The sequence below is a fragment of the Panthera uncia genome (assembly GCF_023721935.1).
Source record: "Panthera uncia isolate 11264 chromosome E2 unlocalized genomic scaffold, Puncia_PCG_1.0 HiC_scaffold_19, whole genome shotgun sequence".
NCBI lineage: Eukaryota > Metazoa > Chordata > Mammalia > Carnivora > Felidae > Panthera > Panthera uncia.
This window is the reverse complement of record NW_026057588.1, coordinates 28,713,577-28,738,612: the sequence shown is the minus strand read 5'-3', so window position 1 is coordinate 28,738,612 and position 25,036 is coordinate 28,713,577. Positions and strand designations below refer to the sequence as shown.

At 35.0% G+C, this 25,036-nt stretch overlaps 1 protein-coding gene across 11 annotated transcripts in view; it reads right to left on the bottom strand.

Moving 5' to 3' along the window:
• Nucleotides 1–25,036, bottom strand: part of CHD9 (chromodomain helicase DNA binding protein 9) — a 233,508-nt gene that overhangs the window by 39,894 nt on the left and 168,578 nt on the right. For all 11 annotated transcript variants that reach the window (XM_049621122.1, XM_049621121.1, XM_049621124.1 and 8 more), the window contains 9 exons: nucleotides 24,605–24,815; nucleotides 22,361–22,556; nucleotides 18,898–19,065; nucleotides 18,010–18,189; nucleotides 11,843–11,953; nucleotides 7,011–7,207; nucleotides 6,342–6,541; nucleotides 1,561–1,720; nucleotides 1,033–1,122 (listed from right to left, as the gene is read on the bottom strand). In XM_049621122.1, the coding sequence (XP_049477079.1) occupies nucleotides 1,033–1,122; nucleotides 1,561–1,720; nucleotides 6,342–6,541; nucleotides 7,011–7,207; nucleotides 11,843–11,953; nucleotides 18,010–18,189; nucleotides 18,898–19,065; nucleotides 22,361–22,556; nucleotides 24,605–24,815 (1,513 nt within the window). The remainder of the gene's footprint in view (nucleotides 1–1,032; nucleotides 1,123–1,560; nucleotides 1,721–6,341; nucleotides 6,542–7,010; nucleotides 7,208–11,842; nucleotides 11,954–18,009; nucleotides 18,190–18,897; nucleotides 19,066–22,360; nucleotides 22,557–24,604; nucleotides 24,816–25,036) is intronic.

The following is a 25,036-nucleotide window of genomic DNA, read 5'->3' as shown; positions in this document are numbered from 1 at the left end:
AGTTGGGGGCCAGGGGGAGATTAATGAAAGAGGAAATGTAGGGATAATTCACAGATCACAGTTTCTCCACAAGTGGAGGCCAAGGGAAAAGAGGGGTCACTTGGTCAACAAATATGTATTGGGTGTTATTATGTCCCAGATTCTAGGGGCTGTGAAAAAATGATCAATACGACAGATAGCACGTTTAACCTTCAAGCAGCTTAAACTGTAGTGGGAAGAGAAAGACAGACAAATAAACATGACTCTAATAAGCATTTCATAGGCATTATGAATGAGATAAAGTAAGGTTACGTAGTAGCGAGTGACTGCTAGGCTTGCTTTAGCTAGGGAGGCCAGGGAAGGCCTATCTGAGGAGGTAGACGCTGAATGGAGGCCTGAATGACCTGAAGAGACAGTTCTGGGAAAGCTGAGGTGTAAGAGTGTACCAGGAGGCACAGCACAGAATGAGCCTGACGTGCTGGAGGAACAGAAACACCAGTGTGGCTGCAGCATTGTGGGTGAGGGACAGAGCGCTGAGGAAAAAGGACAACCGGGTGGGTATAGTTGCATGAATGCCTACAGAAGACAGTATTACAAAAAAATTAAAGAAGACAGCATTTCAGGAAGAAGAGAGAAGTAGAATAAGGAACAAAGAGACCAGGGTGTCGGACAGATCATATGTGGATAAAAGTCAGTCACCATTCTTCCACTGGGTTAGGAGGGAAAAAGAAAGAATGAACACAGGGAAGGTTCAGTTTTAGATTTGGTGGCAGGAAGCTTGCGGCTGCTGCTGTTGTTGTGACAGAGCCAGATGATGATGGTGATGATGATGATGATGATGACTGATACTGCTATTAGTGACAGAGCCAGATTGAGACTAACAGAGGAAAGGCAACAAACTGGCAAGGGTGAATTCTGTAAATTTGGTAGAATTTTCTTCTTGTGAACTTCACTGAGTAAGCAGCCACTTTGATAGACAGTTTTCTGGTCATAGAATTTTTGCTATTTTCAGTATATTACTGAAAATATCAACAGGTTATTTAATTAATTTACCTTGCATCAACTCCATCAAATACTTTCTGACACTCATTTCCAATGACTTCTTGCTTTAGATAATACAGCATTCTTACACGAAGCAAAACCCTAAAATGAGGGAAAGGAAATCAAAAGACACAAAGATATTAATCATTAAAGAAAATTCATCCATGAGGTTAAAAATGGAAAAGAATTTGTACACAGAATTTTTGTAATTAAGTAATTACTTCTGATTAAATAAATCTCATTACTACCATATATATAAAATAGGTTTCTCCAAAATCTTCACAATCCTCATTATTTAATATCCAAGTAAGATATAATGAGATCATTTGGAGGCCAGTTTTATTTCTCTCTCTGTTGATGAAAACAGTGACACAAGAGGTATATACCATGATTTGCTGAAGGATACCCTGTAAGATTAAGATTAGGATTGGTCCTAGACCACACTGTCTCTGTACTCAAAATCAGCATGTTTTAAGATTTTTAATAAATTCAGAAATATAAACTTCTAAAGAGTTGTGTTAAAAATACCCTACTACCTACTTATTACAGTGATGTTTTATATGTTTTTTGTATCCTTCATCTTGAAGTAGCTGCTCAGGATTATATTTTCGAAGCCATTCTGCTTTCTGTATATCAAATGAGCTTGTTTGAGTCTTTACTTTCTTCCCTTTTCGACCCCTGGGTACTGGGGCTGACAGGCCTGTTAAAATGAGAAGGACACGTGATATCAGGGATAATCTGTAGAAAGATTTGCAATTTGGCACATTTTTTTCAACACAAGAAATTTCTGGAGACTTTCAGAGGTCTGTGCAGGCTGTATAGAGATCTTTAAAATATTAATGGTAACATGGGGCGCCTGGGCGGCTCAGTTGGTTAAGCCTCCGACTTCGGCTCAGGTCATGATTTCATGGTTTGTGGGTTCGAGCCCCGCGTCGGGCTCTGTGCTGACAGCTCAGAGCCTGGAGCCTGCTTCAGATTCTATGTTTCCTTCTCTCTCTGCCCCTCCCCTGCTCACACTTTGTCTCTCTCTGTCTCTCAAAAAAAAAAAAAAAATGTTAAAAAAAAAATATATTAATGGTAACAATACTGACCCAATCGCAAGGTAAGTTAACATGATGATTATACACACATATTAACAGTTCCCCACAAACACCCAATAATTCTGTATCTGAAATTAATCACTGTAATTTCCATTTTGTTCTAAAACACATTATTTGTTTTCCAAATGTAAAAACCAAAAGCTAAAACCTGTACCTCTGCTTTGCTTTTAGTTTCTTTAGTTATAAAATAAGCTTTGGCCTCTTGATTTTCAAAACTGCATTAGGTTTAGTCATTGTGGATCCCTGTTTAAGAGAGCTATATTCATTTTATGTGATACTTTTGTTGTGAAATATTTCTTTTTCTTTTACTATTTTAAAGTAATCTCTACACCAAACGGAGGGCTCAAACTTACAACCCCAAGATCAAGAGTCACATGCTCTACTGACTGAGCCAGCCAGGCGCCCCTGAAATACTTCAAAACTACAGAAAATATATTCCTACTCTTAACCTTAGCATATTCCATATTTGGTCAGTATTTTATTAAAGGAAATGAATACGCATAGTTGAAGTTCAATTCACTCCTTCCTTCCCAGAGATAATCACTACCCTGAATTTGTCTTTTCATTCCATGCCTCTTTGTATTCATAGGTCGGAGAAATATTTAAGTTTACAGACATTGTATTTCACATGCAATTCTTCAAATTATTGATTACTTTGGTATTTTTTTGAGATTTAATACTTGCCGACTCACAAGGCTGTAATTTATCCATTTTAACTGCTGTTAAAAATCTACTGTATGAGTATCACTGCATACCACCACCTACCTATTAAACTCAATGATGCTTGAGTTGTTTCACTTACAATTTTTAACAATTACTAAAAAAACAGTTTTGATTCCTTTCAATTTCTATCTCGTATCTCTTTTCCTTGCTGTCCTCTACCAGCCAGGAATCTTACCACAACGGTAAACAGAAGCATGCTGTGGCCTGTCCATTTCTTCTGACAATATTGGCAATTTTGCCTTTATATTTTGAGACCGTTTTGTTTGGTGTATAAAGTTCATACTTGTTATATCTCCTTTTATGGATCATTTTATTACTGTGTAGTATCTCTTGTTGGTACTAATTAATGCCCTCCACCTTAAATTGCTATTCTGTTCTATGTTAATACTGTTCTATATTCCAGAGACCTCCTCACTCTGATTTGGAAACCAGTGCATAATTAAAAATATACATACTTAAGTTTTCCTAATAAAACATGTAGATATTCCATATAAACTTCTCTTTAACAAAACTGCTTCAGATTTCATCACATAATCCTATTTACTTTTTCACTTCTGCTACATGCTAATTTATAATTTACACGAGATCTGTTGTGCTTGACTATTTCTACAGCACCTTATTCTTCCTCCAAAATCACAGTATATTTGAAGTATCTTTAAAGATATTAATGCTGGTTTAAAAAAGTTCTTTTCCTTGCATAGTCCTTATTTCCTCCGAGTTCATTTAGATGGTTTGTTTCTCGTCTCCACCTCTCATGTTGGAAACTTTCCTCGGGTGTCTGGTATCCTTGGTTGTTTGCTCATATTTGAGACAGACCAAAAAGTTGACACAGATGGTCTGACGGGACTCACTGAAGGGCAATCTGCTGTTATCCTTCATATTGTTAGGTTTTGCCCTGATCAGACTCCGCAAAGAAAGTTCTTTAGTTTTCTTCCTTGAGTATGACATTGTTCAATATACATACATTCATTCGGTCCCCATTTAGGAGCTCCATACCTCAACTACCAATGCAACCCAGAGACCCTCCACTTCACTCTCCCTAGAGAACAAACTTTAAGTCATTTTTCATCCTGATGACACAGAACTGAAGAGGATATTTAGCAATCTGAACTCTGTTTAAACCACTTGTAGTCAAAACCTCTGTCCTTTACACCTAGTTTCAGAGGTTCCTGATATGTCACAAGCTGAAACTTTTGGGTAATCTGTGCAGCAAACCAGTCGGTCGTTGCCTTTTCCTACTGCTGACCTAAGATTCAACTCTCTCTGGTTGGTTGAGTTAGTCACCACTCACCTATTTGCTTCCAGGTTCCAAAACTGTGTTGCTATTTCCTCTCCCATTCTCTCTCTTCTTTTGAGGGTTTATGCCTATTTACTTTTTAATTATGGAATTAAGCATAGTCAAAAACAGATGGAGAAATATGAAGGATCACAATGTCCTGTCATCCAACTTTAATAATTATCAGCTCATAGTCAATTTTGTTTCATCTATACCCTGTTCACTCCCCAACCTTCTATGTTATTATTTTTTTCTTCTATATTATTTTGAAGTAAATCTAAGACACCAATCATTTCATGAACAAATATGACTATCTTTTATTTATTAATTTTTAAAATTTATTTATTTAAGTCATCTCTACCACCAACGTGGGGCTAAAACTCACAATCCCAAGATCAAGAGCTGCACTCACCTCTGACTAGGCCAGTCAGATACCCACCCACCTTTTAAAGTTTATTTACTTAAGTAATCTCTACCCTCGATGTGGGGCTCTTTTAGCGATATATAAAAGACAAAGCCTCCTTTAAAAAAATAACCATTATCAGCCCCAAGAAAGGCAAATAATACTTCCTTAATACTTGATATTCAAATTTACTATTATCTAAAAAAGATAATTTTAGAAAATCCCCTGGGCTGTTTGTTTCAACCAGGAATGAAATAAGACCCCCACAATGCAAGCAGTTAAGGACTCTTAAATCTTTTAGGTTACAGCAGGGTTTTCAATCTCGGCACTGTTGGTATTTTGAACTGCATAGTTCTTTATTGTGCAGGGCTGTCTATACCCCCATGCCCTCTACCTACTAGATGCTAGTGACATGCTCAAAGCAGTGACAATCCTAAATGGTGGCAGGACCGGGCACAGAATCATGTCTGGCTGAGAGCCACGGGTTTTGGATAGCCTCTTTACCTGCCTGCCCCCACTTTGTTGAAGAAACTAGGACTTTTGTCTGTGGAATTTATCAAGTGTAATGCCTTAATTTTTTTTTTCTCTTCACTGACATGTAAGTGGGGTTTCAAGGAAGAGTGAGATTATATTTGTGTCCCATCTTCCATCCTTACCTGAAGTCAGTTCTGCACGTTACTGATTTAATTGCCTGCAACTAAGACAGCCTCCAGTGATCACCCTAATCTAAAATAGGTGCTTTCTGTTTTCTCCATTTCAGAAGTTATTTTATTTACCTCACAGTACTTATCACATTCTGTAATTATTTATCTCCTTTCTTATTATGTCTATCTACCTGGCCGGAATGCAAAGTTCATGATGAGCTCAGGGATCTTGTTTCTTCTTATCTTCCCACTACCTTGCATGAGAAGCACACAGTAGACACTATAACAGGTATGTGTTGATTAAATAGAACAAAATTGTAACACAACTTTCAGGGCGTAGTAATCTTTTATCTTTACAGAAAAATCAATTACTTTATGCTATGAAAGAATTACTTTATGCAGAAAAGAATGTTCTATTAGAAAGGATGTGGAGAAAAAGGGACTTATATATACCTTATATATACAATTTACAGTTGTAAACTGGTATAGTCATATCTGATGGCAAATTAAAGTATTTATGAAAACTTAAAATGTATACATCAGTGTTTCTCAACTTTAATATACATACTAATTGCTAAGGAACTTGTTAAAATTCAGTTTCTGATTCAGTAAGTCTGAGGCCCAAGATTTTGTACTTCTAAGAAGCTCTCAGTAGATGCTGACGCTATTAACCCATAGACCACATTTTAGGTACTAAGGATGTACATAAGCTATCCTTCGACAATTCCAATTCATGGTATTTATTTTAGTGAAAGGTTTATTCACATGAACAAGGATAAACGCAGAAGGATCTTCACTGAAACTTGTTTTTTAATTCTCTACAGTGAGAAATGGCCTAAGTGCCCATCATTAAAAGCAGATGCTAAATAAACTATGGAATAGCAACACTATGAACTACTAAAAAGGAGTTTTAAAAATGAGATAGATCTATATGAACACGGATGAGGGAAGACTGCTGAGACAACAACCTGCAAACGGATTTATGTTGGATCAATAACCAAACTGCACGTAAACCTGTATGTGAAACCCAACCAAACTGATAACACTGGTATTTTCTAAGTTGGAACTTGAACTGATTCATTAGTGTTAACTGTACAGTGCTTCAACACTTTACAGGGTACTATGGTGCCACCTATATAACTAAACACAAATGTAATAAGAAAGAATGTTCTTACCCAGATGATTTTGTAGCTCTCGTGTCTGCCCATCTTCAGTTGGAGTAATGAGATCCCATATGAAGCCTTTAATTTTCTCATCTCCTCGGTAGTGAACAAGGCAATAAGCTAAGAGGGCTCGGCAAATTATTTCTACATCATGCTCATTCAGCTGCCTTTTAAAACGGCCATGAGACAGAATCTCTCTCCATCGGCCCCATCTGGTTAAAAAAGGTAAACTTACATTAATATTTAGTCAAGTTCTAGAGAAAAACAGAACTCATGGATAAAAGGCTTGAAAACTACAAAAAACACATTTGTCATGAATAGGATTTACCTAATAAAGTTTTTTTCCCTGAGTGTAAAATGCAGAACCATGGTATAGTGATTTCAAATGTGTCTTATTCAGTAATGGATAACAAGATTATCCATTTTATATTATTGAATATGCAAATCTCAGAAAAACAAGGAATTTGACTTCAGTGATACATTTATAATTTAAAACTTAAGGATACTCCATCATTCTGCTATTAAATATATGTTAAGCATATAAATGTAGGGTATTTTAAATCTACTTAAAATAGATTTTTATTGATTCTAACAAGATGAAAAAATACACTAGAATACAGTGTACGTTTTCTGTAACTTTATATAGACTATTAACAAGAAACATTAAAAAATTTTTTTTACCCATAAACTAGAAGATTTTTCTCTACTCTAAAGCATTCAGTTCTTCCATAGCCATTGGAACGATCACAGGGTCTCCGGAGTTTGGGCTTTTCATCCCCTTCACTTTCGGCTTCAGATAATTCCGCCAACTCATCTTTTGTGGCACTAAAGGGTCTTGTTTGCTTCCTAATTCTTGGAGTGTCAATAACCAAGCTGTTCTGTAAAATTGTTAACAGCTATTACTTAAAGGTCCTTTTACTATTTTGTTTATAACAGTGTTTTATATCTTCACCTTTCAAATTGTACAAACAATAAAATAATTACAAAAAGTCAGAAAAAGAAATTACTAACAATTTCATCAACCTACCAGATCAACTTAAAAATGTTTATATTCCTTTAAAATGCTTATTACCATACACATATAATATTGTGACATCACAGTCATAGGATGAAAAGAGTTTGGTATTTGGTCTTATCATTAATATGAGAGTTATTGTGTTATGCTTTATATAATAACCATAATATATTTTTAAACTATATTTATGCATCTTAGTTTTCTTTACCTAATTCATAGTTTAGATTGGTTTCAATTTTTTTTCGCCTTATTTTTAAGTAGGCTTCACACCCAGCGTGGAACCCAAAGAGGGGCTTGAACTCACAATCCTAAGATCAAGACCTGGGCTGAGATCAAGAGTTGGATGCTTAACAGGTTGAGCCCCCCAAGAGCCTTTGTTTTCAATTTTTAAAATACATAATGCTAAAGTAAATATTTGTTAAAAAAAATTTTTTTTAATGTTTACCTAGTTTTGAGCCAGAGAGAGGCAGAGCATGAATGGGAGAGGGGCAGAGAGACAGGGAGACATAGAATCTGAAGCAGGCTCCAGGCTCCGAGCTGTCAGCACAGAGCCCGACGCAGGGCTCAAACTCATAGACCATGAGACCATGACCTGAGCTGAAGTCGGATGCTTAACCGACTGAGACACCCAGGTGCCCCATTAAAATAAATATTTGTAATCTAAGTTTATCCTAAAGATAAATCCAAAAAAGGGAAATATCTAGAAATACCAATACTGGTCAAAGGATTTAAATATTTTATAGACCCAAAAACATGTTTTAGTCCTTTCCAAAAGAGTTATATTAATACACAAAAAGCAAGGTAATTAAGTGTATGAACCTCACCATGTTTAATTCAGTTTAACTCATTCAAAACAACTTAAGTTGACATGTTTTTTACCTTCAATGAAATATTTCCAAGTTAGGAAGATATTCTTTGAGAACATGTAAAAAGTCTGTTTCTCCTTCAATTTTGCCCACTAATTTTAGAATTCATCAATGGGTCTTGTCTGCTACAATTATTACTGTGGGCAATACATGGTAGAACTCTTCTCTTATTCCTTCTATATTTGTTAATCAGCCTTTTTTCAGTAAGAAAGAGTTGTCCTTTTGCCCCACCCCAGCTTCTTTAAAGACAAAAATAAAACCAAAAAACCCTAACTGTATTTTTTGAGTAAATTTTCAAGTCTTCTGCCCACAATCTTTTGAGGTTTGATGTATTTTTGATCACCTTATATGAGCTTTCATGTAATAACAATATTGACTTTGATATAAATTTCTGCTATAAATAAGTCTCACCAGTCTAACTGCCCTTTTATTTTCCATTAAGTACTTTGGAGTACTTAATGGAAAAAGTACTTAAGTAGTCTTATGTATTTGCATATGCCAAACATTTCCTTTGTGATTTCTTTCTAATTTAGAATGTTTTCCCACCAAGTATTTGATAAAACAGAAATCTAGTTTTTCCATTTTTTCATGCTTTCAAAGAATTAAAAAAATTTTTTTTATTGCAAATTGGAGTTTACTTGGTATAGAGTATATCATTATAAAGTTCCCCCCAACGCTAACTCAATATTCTAGTCATGATTATTATATAATGCCTTTTTCTCTAATATTTCTTTATTAAAACTTATAATTTGATCTTTTTCTGTTATTTTGTTCTTACTCTTTATATCTTTTTCTCAGTAGCATGCTGTTTTAATCATGTTTATAATACATTATGTTTTAATAGATAGTAAATAATGCTAGTCTGCCTTCTTGGTACTTCATTTTCAGAAAACCTTTAAATGTCTTTTTCAAAGCATAAATAAGAAAATGTAACTGTACAAGTATTAAATAAGTGCTTATAAAAGTTTACTTATAAAGTGCTTAACTCCCCAAGGTAATATACAAGGCCCTATAATGTGACCCATATCTATGGTCTCTGACCTTGCCTATCACCTCCTCACTGCCTACACTACCATGTCATTTCTATTTCTGGAATACCAGAGCTTATTTCCACCAATGGCTTACTGCCATTCCCTGTACCTTGAAAGATTTTCCTCATGTCTTTACATTATTGGCTCTTTCTGGTCATTCAATCTCAGCACAACTGAGAGTGACCTCCCTTGACCACGTCGCTTAATGCTGTCTCTACACCTCCCAGCATTCTCTGCCATCTGTTTCATTTTCTTCCCTCTCTGAAACTATCTTATGCACTTGTTTACTCCTGTCTCACCTACCAGAATTCATAAGTTGTGTAAAAGCAGTGGTTGCTTTGTCTTGGGCACACTGTCCCTAATGTGAGAATGGCACTTGACTCATAGTTGGATGAATGCATAAATGCATACAAGCGTCTCTGGATCCCCAACAGAGACTTTTGAAAACTCACAAATATCACACTATAGGCAGTGTTCTATATCTCCCTCATATTTTAAATTTAACTGTGTTGGAGCTCTTTCTATATCACTAGTACATAGGGATCTACATGATTATTTTTACTTATTGCATTAGACAGTAATGCATGCACTAATCCTCTATCGCAAGAGGTTTAATTAGTTTGTAAGTTTTTTCTAAAACAAAAAAATGTGGCAATGAACATCACTGTACTGTTGTTATCATTGTACCTGTATGATTATTGCTGTAAGACAGGTTCCTAAAAGTGCATTTAAAATAAACATTTAATATTCTTGACAATTCATTTTTCCAGGGAAACTTTACATATTGTCTGGTTATATGAAAAAACTGTTAACATTTTGATTTTGGTTGCGTTTCTATGTTTACAAACTCTTTTTTTAAATTTTTTAAAAATGCATTTATTTATTTTTAACAGAGACAGAGAGATAAGAGTACGAGTGGGGGAGGGGCAGAAAGCGAGGGAGACACAGAATCCGAGGCAGGCTCCAGGCTTTGAGCTGTCAGCACAGAGCCCAATGCAGAGATCGAATCCATGAACCACGAGATCATGACCTGAGCTAAACTTGGAAACTTAACCGACTAAGCCACCCAGGTGCCCCTATGTTTACAAACTCTTAAAATGCTTAAAATATGTAGTTTTCTTGCCAACTGACAAATCTCCCAATTAAATTTGATAATTTACTTAACTAAATCACATATATCTGTCAGTAAGTATACTCCTAAGTGTTTTGTATCTTTTTTTCCTTCTGTGAATAGATGTTTTCTTCCATTATATTTTTCTACTTCTGTTAGTACCAATATTTAAGAAGGCTAAGTGGTGTATTTATCTTCTATCCAGTTAATTCATTAAACTCATTTATTTATTTTTAAATGTTTATTTTATTTGAGAGAGAGAGAGAGAGTGAGAGGGAGCGAGTGAGGAGAGGGGCAGAAAGAATCCCAAGCAGGCTCCGTGCTATCAGTGTAGAGCCAGACATGGGATCTGATCTCATGAACCGTGAGATCATGACATGGGTTGAAATCAAGAGTTGGAGGCTTAACCGACTAAGACATCAGGGCACTCCTATACTTTTAATGAGTAAAAAATTCCATTGCTTCCAGATTCCACTGCCTTTTTATTTTTATTTTTTTTAAATGCTCATTTATTTTTGAGAGAGCTCAAGTGTGGGAGGAGCACACAGAGGGGGACAGAGGACTTGAAGCAGGCTCTGCGCTGATAGGCTGACAGCAGCAAACCCGATGTGGCTGCAACTCACGAACTGCAAGATCATGACCCAAGCCCAAGTCGGATGCTCAACCAACTGAGCCACCCACGTGCCCCTCCATTGCCTTTTTAGACATATAAACATGCCATATGTAAATAATGATGTTTTTATAAATATCGTTTCAAATTTACTTATTTGTTTCACATACAATTACACATATTTCTGAAACACATTAAATAGTAACGATTGTGTATGGCAGTGGTATTATTTCTCATTGTAAAGTTTTACATTTTAATTAAAAAGACTATCTATTAAAATAGATCCCATGCACCAATGCTTAATATAGAATTCTTTTAATCATTTAGCAGTTATCTTGCTAATAGATAAGATTCACAAACATTGATTCCTATACATAATTAGACAGGTATCTTATGAAGTAAACAGTTATGTTATTATTAGTTCTACAAATTGTATTTTAGCTTTTTGGCCCTTTCTTAGCTCTAAGTAAAGTTAAAAAAGAAACAGTTTTGCCACTTTCTTGACTGTTTTTTTTTCTCCTTTTGTATCTGACTGGATCATCATTAATGGGAGCGGACTCCAAGGAAACAAAGTTAAAGAGCAAAACAAACATAACTGATGATTTGAAGACATTTTACAAATTAAAAAACACATTACAATTTTAGGAATATGAGTATCCAAACTTAAATTTTCCCTGTATTACAACCTATCATGATAGATACCAGAGGTATTAAATTGAAGCAGTGCCTAACTCAATATATGATCGTTCAGATACTCCACATCAATTTATTCATGAAGTAAATTGATTTCAATAAGTACACAGTTGAATACCTTAAAATACTATAATAATATTAGAAAGTATCCTAATAGATAATGTTTTAAAGGGAAAGAAATACTTACTCTGCCACTGATGGCATCTATATCTATTTCTGCCTTTTTAGCCCATTTCTGCCAGAAGTTAGGATCATCTAAGGAAATATCTGTCCGATTTCCAGATGCCACAAAACTTGCCTGAAATACATAATGGCAGTTTTTCAAGATGTTTTGAAGTTTAGAGGAAAATCTATCAAAGTATATTTACAACATTATCTCCTCACATTTATTGGGGATAGAATTTGAATTCAGCATACACACATACATTCAAAGGATACTCCAAATGCTATGGTCTGAAACAGCACAGCATCTGCTCACGGCAAATTAGGCTCACTGCCAACATAGGCTGGAGTTTTTAGGAAAGGATTAAGTAAGTTATTACTGTTGTTTAACTCAAGCTTTTGATAAGTAAGGATCAAATCTCTTTGGTCAAGAAGCTACACAGGACAGAGATATGCTTTCTAGATATACTACATGAATATTAAGAAATTAGGTTAGAACAAGAATTTCAAAACTGCTTGCCCTATACAGTTCATTTTCTGGTATACTCCTACTTTATTTCCATCACATTTTTAAAGAGATAGGTCTCCTAAAGAAAATGCAATACAGGATATAAGAAATAAAAAAAAAAATATCAGTCTGTCTTTACATTAAAAACGCTTTTCCTTACAACAATACTGCATAGTCATTGTAAAAATTTAAGAGATTACAGAAAAACAAAAAAAAAATACAGATGATTTACTTTCTTAAATATTGTAGAAATCATACAATCTTTTAGTTGGAACAAACTAGATACTGCAGCTCAACACTGTCACTTACAAACTAATAACCGTTATTTGAAACTTAAGTCCCTGAAAATAGATACGCCACTTCAAAGGAAGTCATCAAAGTGCTTTATAAAAATGAAACAAACAGTAAAGATACGTGATGCTTTAAAAAAGAAAAGAGCCTGAAAAATGCATGGGAACACTTATAAGAGTTAAAGGGAAGAATGTAGTCAAATTATTTTCAAAAGAGAATATAATTGGTAAATGGCTTACAGATAATGCTTAATTATCTGGGATATAATCAAATGATAAAAATCTTCATTAAAAAACCCATCTTGATGTCATTTTAAAAGAAAATTACACATTAAAGAGATGATAAAGCAGCTATACCCAAACAAGCCATCTATGACATTCAAGGTAAGTCTGAAAGTTTGAACAGTGGAACACTAATGATATGAAGGAATCACTGTGAATTTGATTTTTGAATGTAATGGTAAGTATTGTGGGTGTGTTAAAAAAATCTTCATATATATTATACATATGCCTGTATATATACTATCTGGGATTTCCTTTAAAATAATATGAAGGATGGATAAGGTAATGATGAAGCAAGTTTGGCATGAGTTGATACTTATTGAAGCTGAGTGATAAGTATACAGGTTTTATCATACCACTGTCTATATTTGTACTTTGAATCTTTAGACTGTGTCTAACAAATGAATTAGAAACAAAATTAAAATCCTAAATGCCTCTTATGAACTTAAAAGATTCTGTTCATGACACTATTTACCAAATATTAAGTATATTCATTCCATCAAACATTCTTTTGAGGCTGGGTTATTAAGATGCTATATAATAAGTGTTGAAATATTATAAATGTTTAAAATGTACATTTTGCTGGCATACTTATGAAACAGAAGTGATAGCAATAAATATTTTAATGAAATGAATTTAAGGGGCGCCTGGGTGGCTCAGTTGGTTAAGCGTCCAACTTCAGCTCAGGTCATGATCTCACAATTCATGAGTTTGAGCCCCGCATCGGGCTCTGTGCTGACAGCTCCGAGCCTGGAGCCTGCTTCAGATTCTGTGTCTCCCTCTCTCTCTGCCCCTCCCCTGCTTGTGCACTGTCTCTCTGTGTCTTAAAAATAAATAAAACATTAAAAAAAATTTTTAAAAAAGAAATGAATTTAAATTTTAAGGGTTTTTTTTTTTTGTTTTGTTTTTTGGTTTTTTTGCTTGCTCTAAAACTATAGCTTTGTAGGCTCTAAGTGTAATCACAACTGTCCTTATAAGAGGAAAAGGCTATGTGACAATAGAAGCAGAGACTGGAATAATATGGTCACAAACAGGAAACGTAGGCACTCAAAAAAGCTGGACAGATTCTCCTCTGGAGCCTCCAGGGAAAACCCATCCTACTGACACCTGGAGTTTTAGCCTGTAAAGACTCATTTTGGACTTCTGACGTCCAGAACTATAAGAGAATAAATGTGTGCTGTGGTGATTTGTCACAGTGGCAACAAGAAATAGTACAGCCAGACTCCTCTTCATGATAAAATACATATTATAAAAACCCATATCCAACTTAAAACAGCACAGGCTAACCAACTTGATAAAATGAAAAGTAGTAGCCATCATCATCTGCATAGATGTATTTGATGACAAAGTATTATGAACGAGTGTAAGGAAGAGATATCTAAATTTGCTCAAGTAATTCTTAAACTATGAGGGGACTTCTACTTGTTAATTCAGAAATGAATTTCTCATAACTGAGGACATATGATATCCATACTTTCAAATCTTCATTAATTAGATTCATCAACTTCCAGGAACACTGAAAAGTTCACTAAAGTTCTTTGGGTTTTATTTTGTACTATATAGTTTCACTGATAACATGCTTCTTGAGATTTAACAAAGCTAGCAAATGAGCATCTGCTTTACATGGACATTTAATAGGAAAAGACATTAAATATGAAAAGCCATTAAAAATTAACAATTAGATTTCTGGCACATATTAGATTATGATTGCTAATCTTAAAAAAAAAATCCTGTGTTACTGTGGATGATCACTTTTATTCTGCTACCAGGTAACTGTTGATAATTAAAATAATTTACCTGGAAGAAACTATCCTTCACAATTGCAGCTTTTGTTATATTCATTGTAAGAAAAATGATAAATTTACTTTTCAAATAAAATTAAAAAATATTTCTAAATAATTTTAGATGCTATTGTCAAATGACATATAGCCTATTTTCAAGATGACTTTCAAAATTCTGAAGGATTTTAATGAATTAATGCCTATAAAAATAAAATGCCTGTTGTAGAAGATGTTATCAGGTATAGGTTTACCGATTAATTCCAAATGTTAAATCTTAACATTTTTATTCCTCCAAAAATATTTTTCCTTAAATGTTTTCCTCTAGTCATTAAATCCTTTTATTATTTACAAAGGAAGGTATTTTATATGCTGAAATCCATCTTTCTACATTAGAAAGTAGCAGAAAGATAGTGGGTGCACAGAAGGGCCTTTACAAACAAGCAATCCACTGAAGCTTGATACAGACTGGTTTGTTTTTGTAAATTAAGCAATTCAAAGTCTTGTTCTATACCAGAAAAAAAAAAAATCAGACTAGAACATTTCTATTTCTAGGATCCACCTTATTGCCCTTATGAAAATTATCTCAAAATAAAGTTCAGGTGATATAAGCACTTATCAAGTTACCAATAATGAGTTTTATTTGATGGATATGTACGAAGTCTAAATAAACAGTCTCATTATGCACTCTGCTCCATATATATGGCTTCTTTTAAAAATTATTTGATAACGCAAAGAGATGGATTGGAATTACTTCATTTATCCAAACCACTAAGAATAACTGAGCACAGAGGAAGTCTGGAAATTTCAGGAAAAAGTATAAAATACTACTAACTTTGCACCTTTGGTGCCACTACATACTGGTGCCATATTCTAATATGCCAAATGTCCACTACATAGTGGCATTCCCACACAACTGTGGAAATGAACAAATTCTAGGACAACTACAGGCAAATTCTCTGGACTTGCTCAGCTACGTAAGCACCTCTTCAGCCGGCTCTTTTTTCAAATACAAGTTACTCCCTGGTCTGAGGATTTCAAATAGAAATTTAAATGCTTAAGTATTTCACATTCTTAGAGCACAGCTGGTTATGACTAGAGTATACTTGAGTAAAATAATACTCATCTAGCACTTTATTATAAAGTAGAAAAGGCCAAGACTACTATGCTGTCTTTTTAAAAAATATTTATTTATTTATTTTGAGACACACACACACACACACACACACACACACAGAATCCGAAGCAGGATCCAGGCTCCAAGCTATCAGCACACAGCCTGATGCGGGGCTTGAACTCACAGACCTCGAGATCATGACCTGAGCCAAAGTTGGAAGCTTAATAGACTGAGCCACCCAGATGCCCCTATGCCCTCCTCTTTACAGACAAGAAAGACTCCTAAAGGTTAACTGTCCAAGGTCACTCAGCTTCAGAGTCAGAATTCAAACTCTGGTATTCTGACTTTCATGATGATTCTCATTAGCATGGTAAACTTGGGAATCTCCTGTGGTCGTTAAACACTTTACATATGCCTACGTTAACTAAAAAATAAAACAAATTTAAGATTTTCTCTAGGCATGGAATAACCAACAATGGTGATTTCTGTAGTAGCTGGACGCAGTGTGTTGACAACTTGGGTAGAGCCGAGGAACCCAGAGTAAACAAGATTTCTCAGGAAAGAAGCCAAAGCCATGGTACATCTACCCAATCGTGACCAGTTGTAGTTCTCAGCCTTATACTTCTGCACTATTCCTTTTGTTTACACAGTACTACTTTTTTCAGGTTTATTCTTTGTGAACTCTCAAATCTCTATCTGTATCCTAAACAACTCTCCCAGACACCTCCTCTTGGATCCCCTGTAAAGGCCCAGTATATTGTTTTCTCCACGTAAACTTCCTTCTTTTGCATTCTCTATTTTACTTAGGGATACCATGACCCTTCTAGCTACTTAAGCCTGAGATCTTCAAGTCCTTTTTGATTCCCCCTTCCATACATTCCTAACTGGTCATCAACTCCCGTTGATTCAAGTGGCACTCCACTACCCTAGTTCACCCATCACTGTATCCTATATAAGCCTCTAATCGGTATCCCTGCCTTTAGTTTTTCCTCCTTTCAAACTCATTCTCTACACTGCTGCTAGCATTAAATTTCTAAACTGCATTCATTTTGTCCATTTTCTGCTTGAAGGGATTTAAAAGCTTTTTAACTGCCTCAGGATCAAGTTCAAATTCCTCAAAATGGAATTTTTTCAGCCCTTCACAATTTGGATCTAACCTTCCCTAATCCTTTCATTTTCATCTCCCTGTGCATCTACACATGCCTATGCATAGTCCTTGAAATCTTCCTTATAGTTTAGCAACACAGGATTCATTTCTTGTGATGTTCTCTGTAACACAATGAAATTCACACTGCCTTCAAGACTCAGATGTTATTTTTCTGCAAAGGCTTTCCTGACTCTCTGGCTCTTCAATTTTATGCAAAATTAATCATTTTCTTCTCTACTTTTTCAGCAACTAGAACCCTTTCATTTTAGTATTCCCAGTATTTAGCAAAGTACCTGACACATGATTTCATTTTTGCTGAAGGAATATAAGAGAAAAATTTTCATTTGAAGACTGATATTATTTTGGATATAGTCTCTATACTACCTGCTGTAACACAGAGCTCTCCATAAAGATAAAGATAGACTTCCAGGTTGAAAGTGGACAGGGGGATACAGAAAGGAAGTAAAGGGAAAAGGAGAAAGCCTGTATGAATCAGTGCAGGTGACACAGAATATTGCAATAATAAACTTTTCAGATGAATATAAGATATAGGTTTATCATGTCTCCTTGTAAAAAAAAAAAGGGGTGGGGGGAGAGGTGAATCTAGGAATTTAGTAAACTTTTGAAATGTTTTCCCCAAGTAAGGTAGTTATTAACACTTCCTTTCCAGACACAAATTTTCCCCTCCCCAGATTAGATTTAAATATTTAAGATGAAATTAGAAATCCTTTCTCTTCTTTAAGTACTTGAAATTACTGTCAGTTAACGTAAGATGATTCAACCTACATTCTTACATTTTGCTCTGACTTCAGCATAGATGTTCTTTAATTTCTAAATCTTATTTTAAGTGTTCTACTCTAATACATAGAACTATTCCTGGTTATTATTCTTACTCCAGTATATGTGAAATTTGATATGAGAAATCAGAAAAAAGAAATGAAGGAAAAGAACATTTTATTTACTTCGTAAACATTAAGTAGGTACTCTGCAAATGATTAGTAGAGTAAGAGTGGAATTATTTTTAGTAGTAAACATTACTGGTATATTTATAAAATATCACTCACTGTTACCTTGGCAAATGTTGACCCACGTCCTTCTGACTCAATTGTGATAGTTTTTGTACGACGTAGTAAAATCTGATCAATATCCTCCTCACAGAATTTAGAGCCTTCATCTTCTTCCTCCATAATAGCACCATATGCACCTCTTCGAAGCAGATCTTCTATTTCCTTTTTGGAAAGCTGTTGAATCTAAAGAGAAAATAGTTTTGGTAACAATATTATTTTGAAATTCATAAAATGAGAAAGCACCCCTAAAAAATTTCAAAATACAAAGAGTCATGTTTAAACTGCATTTGGGTTTACAGTATAAATAAGAAAGAATTCTCTGAAAGAATACATTGAAATTGTTGACTTTTCCTTATTATCTTTAAAGTAAGATTTGCCTTGTACCTATAATAGCTTCAGTTACAACAAAGCCTATAGGGCAGGTAACCTCTCAATGTTCTTTTTAGTAGTAGGATTCTACAGTTGTTACAAGCGTAAGATATGAGACAACAATCTTGAGGGGAAAAAAAATGCCAAAAAAACCTTACTTATAACAAAACAAAGCCAATGCCAGTAGTTTGACACCGAAAAAAAGCTGAAAAACTGTTTATAGATATAATGTAGAAAAATTCACCAATTCTGTTTTGCTATGCCATGATACAAACAACCTAAAAGCACAGCAAAGACTTTCTACCTTGAAAACACATTCTCAGAGTTCACAAGGCCTGTAGCAATATGCAGAAAATGATTCACAAGCATTAGCTAAATATGGGTCTATTCTGAAATGCCTCCTTACATAAAAGCATCTATTTAGTGTTCAGGATGGACCAGAATAAAATGATACGCAACTTGAGGTTAAATTAAAAGCAAATAAGAACATAAAAGCTACAAGTAGAAAGAAAATATACATACACCACCAACATTACTTTCTCTTCCGCTCATGCTCTGTAACACAGCCTTATCTAGACCCAGTTTCAGACTGGCTCGGTCAAACATCTCTCTCTCATAGGAGTTACGAGTTACTAGTCGGTAGACTTTAACTGCTTTATTCTGACCGATTCTGTGGCAACGAGCTTGGGCCTATAAAAAAATGAAAAGTTATAGATTCAATTTATTTTACAAAATAGCACAAAATGCATTATACAAAAGGCATTTAACAACAGACTATCTCAATGGAATACAAAAGTATGGAAGAATTTTTAGAAACTCTTGCTATTGAATTAGTTATATCCTTTTCTGAAATGAAGATAGTGCTTACTAAAATGAGAAAGGATTCCGCAATCAGCAATAAGTTAAAGCTTAAGCTTTTATTTCAGATCATATAAATCCATGAAGAATCATTTTTTATTTTTAGTTTTTCAAATGTTTATTTGTTTATTTTGAGGGGTGGGCAAAGAGATGGGGAGAGAGAATCCCAAGGAGGCTCCATGCTGTCAGCACGGAGCCCCACACAGGCCTTGATTTCATGAACCATGTCGACCTGAGCCGACATCAAGAGTCAGACGCTTAACTGACTGAGCCCCCCAGTCGCCCTCAGAATTCTTTTTTTTTAAAGAGGGTACCATCAATATAATTGTAGACAGTAATATAAGCTCTACAAACATTATTTTTAACTGCTGGCAACTCAAGCTTTAAATTTAAAATCTAACCCTAAATTTCTCAATTTTTTTTCTACTACCTTATCAATAAACTTTTCAATACACTTTAGTAAAGCTGGGGGGGGGGGAAAAAAACTTGGGGGGGGGGATAAAAACTTAAAGTGAATACCTCTGGAGACCTAAATTTTACTTAAACAAAGAAAAAAATTATTTAATATGTAGATACATTGGAAGTAAAGACATGAGAGATTACATAAGAGCTTCATATTTTATCTTGAAGTCTTACTAAACTTAAAATTTATTCCTTAATGTTTATTTATTTTAATGTTTATTTATTTTTGAGAGAGGCAGAGACAGAGCTTGAGCAGGGGAGGGGCAGAGAGAGAGGGAGACACAGAATCCGAAGCAGGCTCCAGGCTCTGAACTGTAAGCACAGAGCCTGATGCGGAGCTCGAACCCACGGACTGTGAGATCATGATCTGAGCCGAAGTTGGACGCCCAACCGACTGAGCCACCCAGGTGCCCCAATAGTTGTTTATTTTGAGAGGGAGAGTGTGTGCATTACCAGGCAACAGGCAGGGAGAGAGAGGGAGAGAGAGAATCATAAGCAGGCTCCATGATGTCAGCATAGAGCCTGACGCAGGGCTCGATCTTATGAACTGTGAGACCATGACCTGAGCTTAAATCAAGAGTCAGATGCTTAACCCACTGAGTCTACCCAGGCGTCCCTAAACTTAAAATTTATGTAATAAATTTAGACTCTAAGGGTTCCACAGAATCAATGGTCTTTCTCCCAAATTATTAATCACCTTCCCATTATCTTCAGAAGACTAAATCATAAATTGTGGCATTACAATTTATAGGTGGCATTGATACTATACTCTTTTTGACATCTTTATTCTATCATGCTCTTTAGAACTCAGAATTCCGAGTGAACAACATTGCTCTAGGTCTAGGGAAAGTATAAGAGGCCAAATTTTTCATTAGCCTATAAAGAGTAGATCTATATTAGTAGGAAAAACCAAGTGACAGGGAGAAGTTGTCCCCAACTTCTGATACAGTTTTTCCAGGTTCTATAATGTACTTATATTATTTTATTTTAGATGTTTATTTTAGAACATCACATGCACTGTAATTTAAAATTTTTTTTACTGTTTATTTATTTTTGACAGAGAGAGAGAGAGAGAGAGAGAGAGAGAACAAACGAACGAACATGAGTGGGGAAAGGGCAGAGAGAGAGGGAGACACAGAATCGGAAGCAGGCTCCAGGCTCCGAGCTGTGAGCACAGAGCCCGACGCTGGGCTCAAACCCACAAACTGTGAGATCATGACCTGAGCTGAAGTCTGATGCTCAACCGACTGAGTCACACAGGCGCCCCAATTTTAATATAAATATGTACCCAACAGGCAAATAATCATGATTTGGGTTTATCCTACAGATTGGTAAACTACACCCTGTGGACCAAATCTGGCCTGCCGATTGAGAATGGCTTACACTTTAACAAAAAAATTTTTTTAATGTTTATTTATTTTTGAAAGAGAGAGACAGAATGCAAGTGGGGGAGGGGCAGAGAGAGAGGGAGACACAATATCCGAAGCAGGCTCCAGGCTTGGAGCTATCAGCACAGAGCCTGATGCAAGGCTCATACCTACAAACTGTGAGATCGTGACCTGGGCCAAAGTTGGACACTCAATCAACTGAACCACCCAGGTGCTTGTACACTTTTAAGTGACTATAAAAACAAACAACAAGGAATGTGTGGCACCTTATGTGATCTATAAAAGCCCAAAATATTTACTAACTGGCCTTCTATAGAGTTTGTCTCACCTGTTAAATTTGGATCTTTGATATTTTGAACTAGAATACATATAGTTACACAAATAAGAAGTTAAAATCTTATTTTTTAGAAAGCCAGGTTTATTCTCAGTAACAATTTGGAATTATAACTACCTAAAGTAATAATAATATTAATTTCAATACAATAAAGACTACCATGAACAATAAAAAAATTTCTCTTAAACTTTGTTTTCATATCTTTCCTCGATGCTTATCTTCTGCATACTTTGATGCTATCTGATCACTCTGTTAATATTCCTATTTCTATGAGATCCAAGTATTGTCCTAACTTACACGTATACCTTAATTCTGTATTTCATAAAAAGGCATGGTCTATTAGGTCTTAATTCTATGCGTACTACATTATATGATGACTGAGAAGGTGAAATTAGGATAAGCGCTTATTTTTCAGAAAGTAAGATTCTGGGATTTTTATTTATTGCAAAGACGTTATTCTTAAAGCTCTCTCTAATTTACATAACAGACTTCAAACAAATACTGTACTCAAGTCAGTAAACCTATTTAGAAGATATATAACCTAAATGTATAATCTAAATAAGTATATTTTGTTATCATTAAATTAAAATTAAGATAATTTAACCTATTAGGGAAACATACATGGTAGTTTGTTCAGATAAAAATACAAGAGGTGGAGTATCAAGAATAGTTAAAGGAATGAAAAAAGAAATTTATTTAGTTAGTTAATTTTTGAGAGAGAGCAAGCGTGAGCAGAGAGGGGCAGAAGGAGCGGGAGAGAGAGAATCCCAAGCAGGCTCCGCACTGTCAGCATGGAGCCCGATGTTTATCTGAAACTCACAAACCGTGAGATCATTACCTGAACTGAAACCAAGAGTTGTATGCTTAACTGACTGAGCCAGCCAGGTGCCCCGTCCCCCTGCCAATAAGAAATTTAATTCTCTTAGCCAAGGAATGTATTTACCTGCAGGTCATTCTGAGGGTTCCAATCAGAATCAAAAATTATACATGTATCAGCAGCAGTTAAGTTGATGCCCAACCCACCAGCTCGGGTGCACAGAAGGAAAACAAATCGATCTGAATCAGGTTTACTAAATCGATCTATAGCAGCTTGTCGCAGGTTCCCTCTGACTCTTCCATCAATTCGCTCATATAAATATCTATCAAATGAAATGGCATATATTTAGTTAGATGAATATAATGAAAATAAACATACATTCTATCAGATGTAAAGTCAGTTCTCCTGCAACATTATATTTACTATAAAATTAAGAAGCAATATCACCCAACCAGTTTCTATGGTTTTTTAACTCTTGGTGTTGGTGGTAGGGAGAAAATACAAAGTAATATAAAGACACAAAATCTCTGCATTCCTGATGTATAACTAAAATACCATCATAATATCATTTTCAGAAGTTGGAATTCAAAAAAAAAAACATGCAAAAACTACCTTGCTAATCTCATTATAATAAAAAAAAATTTTTTTTAAAACAAAAATCAAAGACTTTCATAAAACCTCAGGAAACTTCCCAATGTTTCTCTGTCTCAATCATGTTATTCTCTCAAGATATACTTGATCGCAAACTATGTATCTATCAAGGGCAAACTACAATGCTAATTCTTTTCTTTTTCATCTTTTTAAACAAGTCTGTTTATTAAAAGGATCTGAAAATAATAATACAGCTTTCAACATTTAACAAATTTTCAAGATGTTAACAATATGAAACATTAAGAATTTGCTTCAAAAAATCCAAAGTTTTCTGGATCATTCCAAATCATTCTGTAAAATGCTAATTCTTTTCTTTTTAAAAAACTTTTTAATGTTCATTTATTTTTGTATGAGAGAGAGGGACAGAGCATGAGTGGGGCAGGGGCAGAGAGAGAGGGAATCCAAAGCAGGCTCCAGACTGAGCTGTCAGGACAGAGCCCAACGCAGGGCTGGAACTCATGAACTGCAAGATCACGACCTGAGCTGAAGTCAGATGCTTAACCGACTGAGCCACCCAGATGCCTTGAATGCTAATTCTTTAGAGTCATTACTATTAAGCAATTAACTTTTCACTTCTTTTATCTTTTCTCATTCACATAAAATTCAGAAAATCATAGACATCAATAAAATTAAAATATACAAAACTTTAGGAACTAGAAGGGGGATACACACATTTGCCACACCTCTTGTGGTTCAAGGCACTTCTTTATACATGTAATTTACTAGAGTCTCAGCAGGAGCTCACTGTTGTCTCTACTACCTGTGAAATGGGGGTGTGACTTCAATAACATGACTTGTGACATTAAAGAAATTTGGGGTTTTCCATGAGATTCATCTTTATCTTATAAAGTTCTTTGTGTAAGAAGATAAAGAAAATGTAAGAATAGCTATTCTTAGGAATATTGCAACTTTATCTCATATGATATAAAGTTGAGAATAATACATATTTTGAAAATAGACTAAAGGAGTGTAACACTGAAACTAAAAATAGAACTAGAAATAAAATAAAAAACGAAAACGAACTACACACTTTCCGATAATCTCAACTAGCTAGGCGTTTACTTATATATAAGAGTCAAAATTTGCTGAACTAAAATCTACAGCTGCATCTTCAGATTCCCTTTTATGGAAATATGTTGATATCTGACTAGACCATGAATGTTCTGAGAACATATCCTTATGATAAATATCCTTTTCATCTAAATACTGATTAGACACTATTTAAGATTTATTGTCACAAACCAAAACAAAATTCCACATTAAACAAATCAGAAAGGATTAAAGCATGAATAAATGTCATATGGTAAATGGCAAGAGTGAAAGTGCAGCGAGTTCAGGTTCTAATTAAAATGAAAGACCTAAAAAGGTGAACCATTTTCTTTTATTTTTGAAGATGGTTATAAGTCCATTTAAAGAGTCATTACCCCAAAATTTACAAATCAATAAAATGTACACTAAAAACCCATTCCTAGGTCAACAAGTACCCATCAATGTACAAAGTTTACTTAATCAGTCTCCTTAGCCCCTCCTACTATGTACAACATACACAGAACACCTGACACATCCTGAACATCCTAAGCAATCCTTACAAATTAAATGGATTCTTAGATCAAGAGAAAGATGTGAGTAGAGCTAGGTTACAGTACACTGATGCCAAATCCTTAGCAGCATGTATTTAGTGTAATTCATAGTATAATTCAGTAGATGAATACGCCTTACCTTTTATGAATGAGATAGTCCTCTAGGATGTCAAGGCAGCGTACCATCTGAGAGAAGATGAGCACTTTATGACCTCCAGCTTTCATTTTGGGAAGCAATTTATCAATAAGGACCAGTTTACCAGCAGACTGGATCATTGCTTGAAGATGAAAATCAGAAGCAGCTGGATTATACGTATCCCTAAATTCTCCAAGTATTTTCTCTTCAGCACCTGTCAAAGACACGTAAGAAGACAGCCTCAGTGCACAAATGCAGGCAGCCCCCAGTTGCTCTCTTTTAAAAACAAATCAAAATTAGTGTTCCTCTGTGCTTTTGTAACACATTATACTTTTCTGATGATAGGTACACTGTTTTTATTAGTATTATTTATGTTTGTGGCTAAACACCCATCAACACTAGACTATAATTTCATTGAGGATATGGGCAATGTCT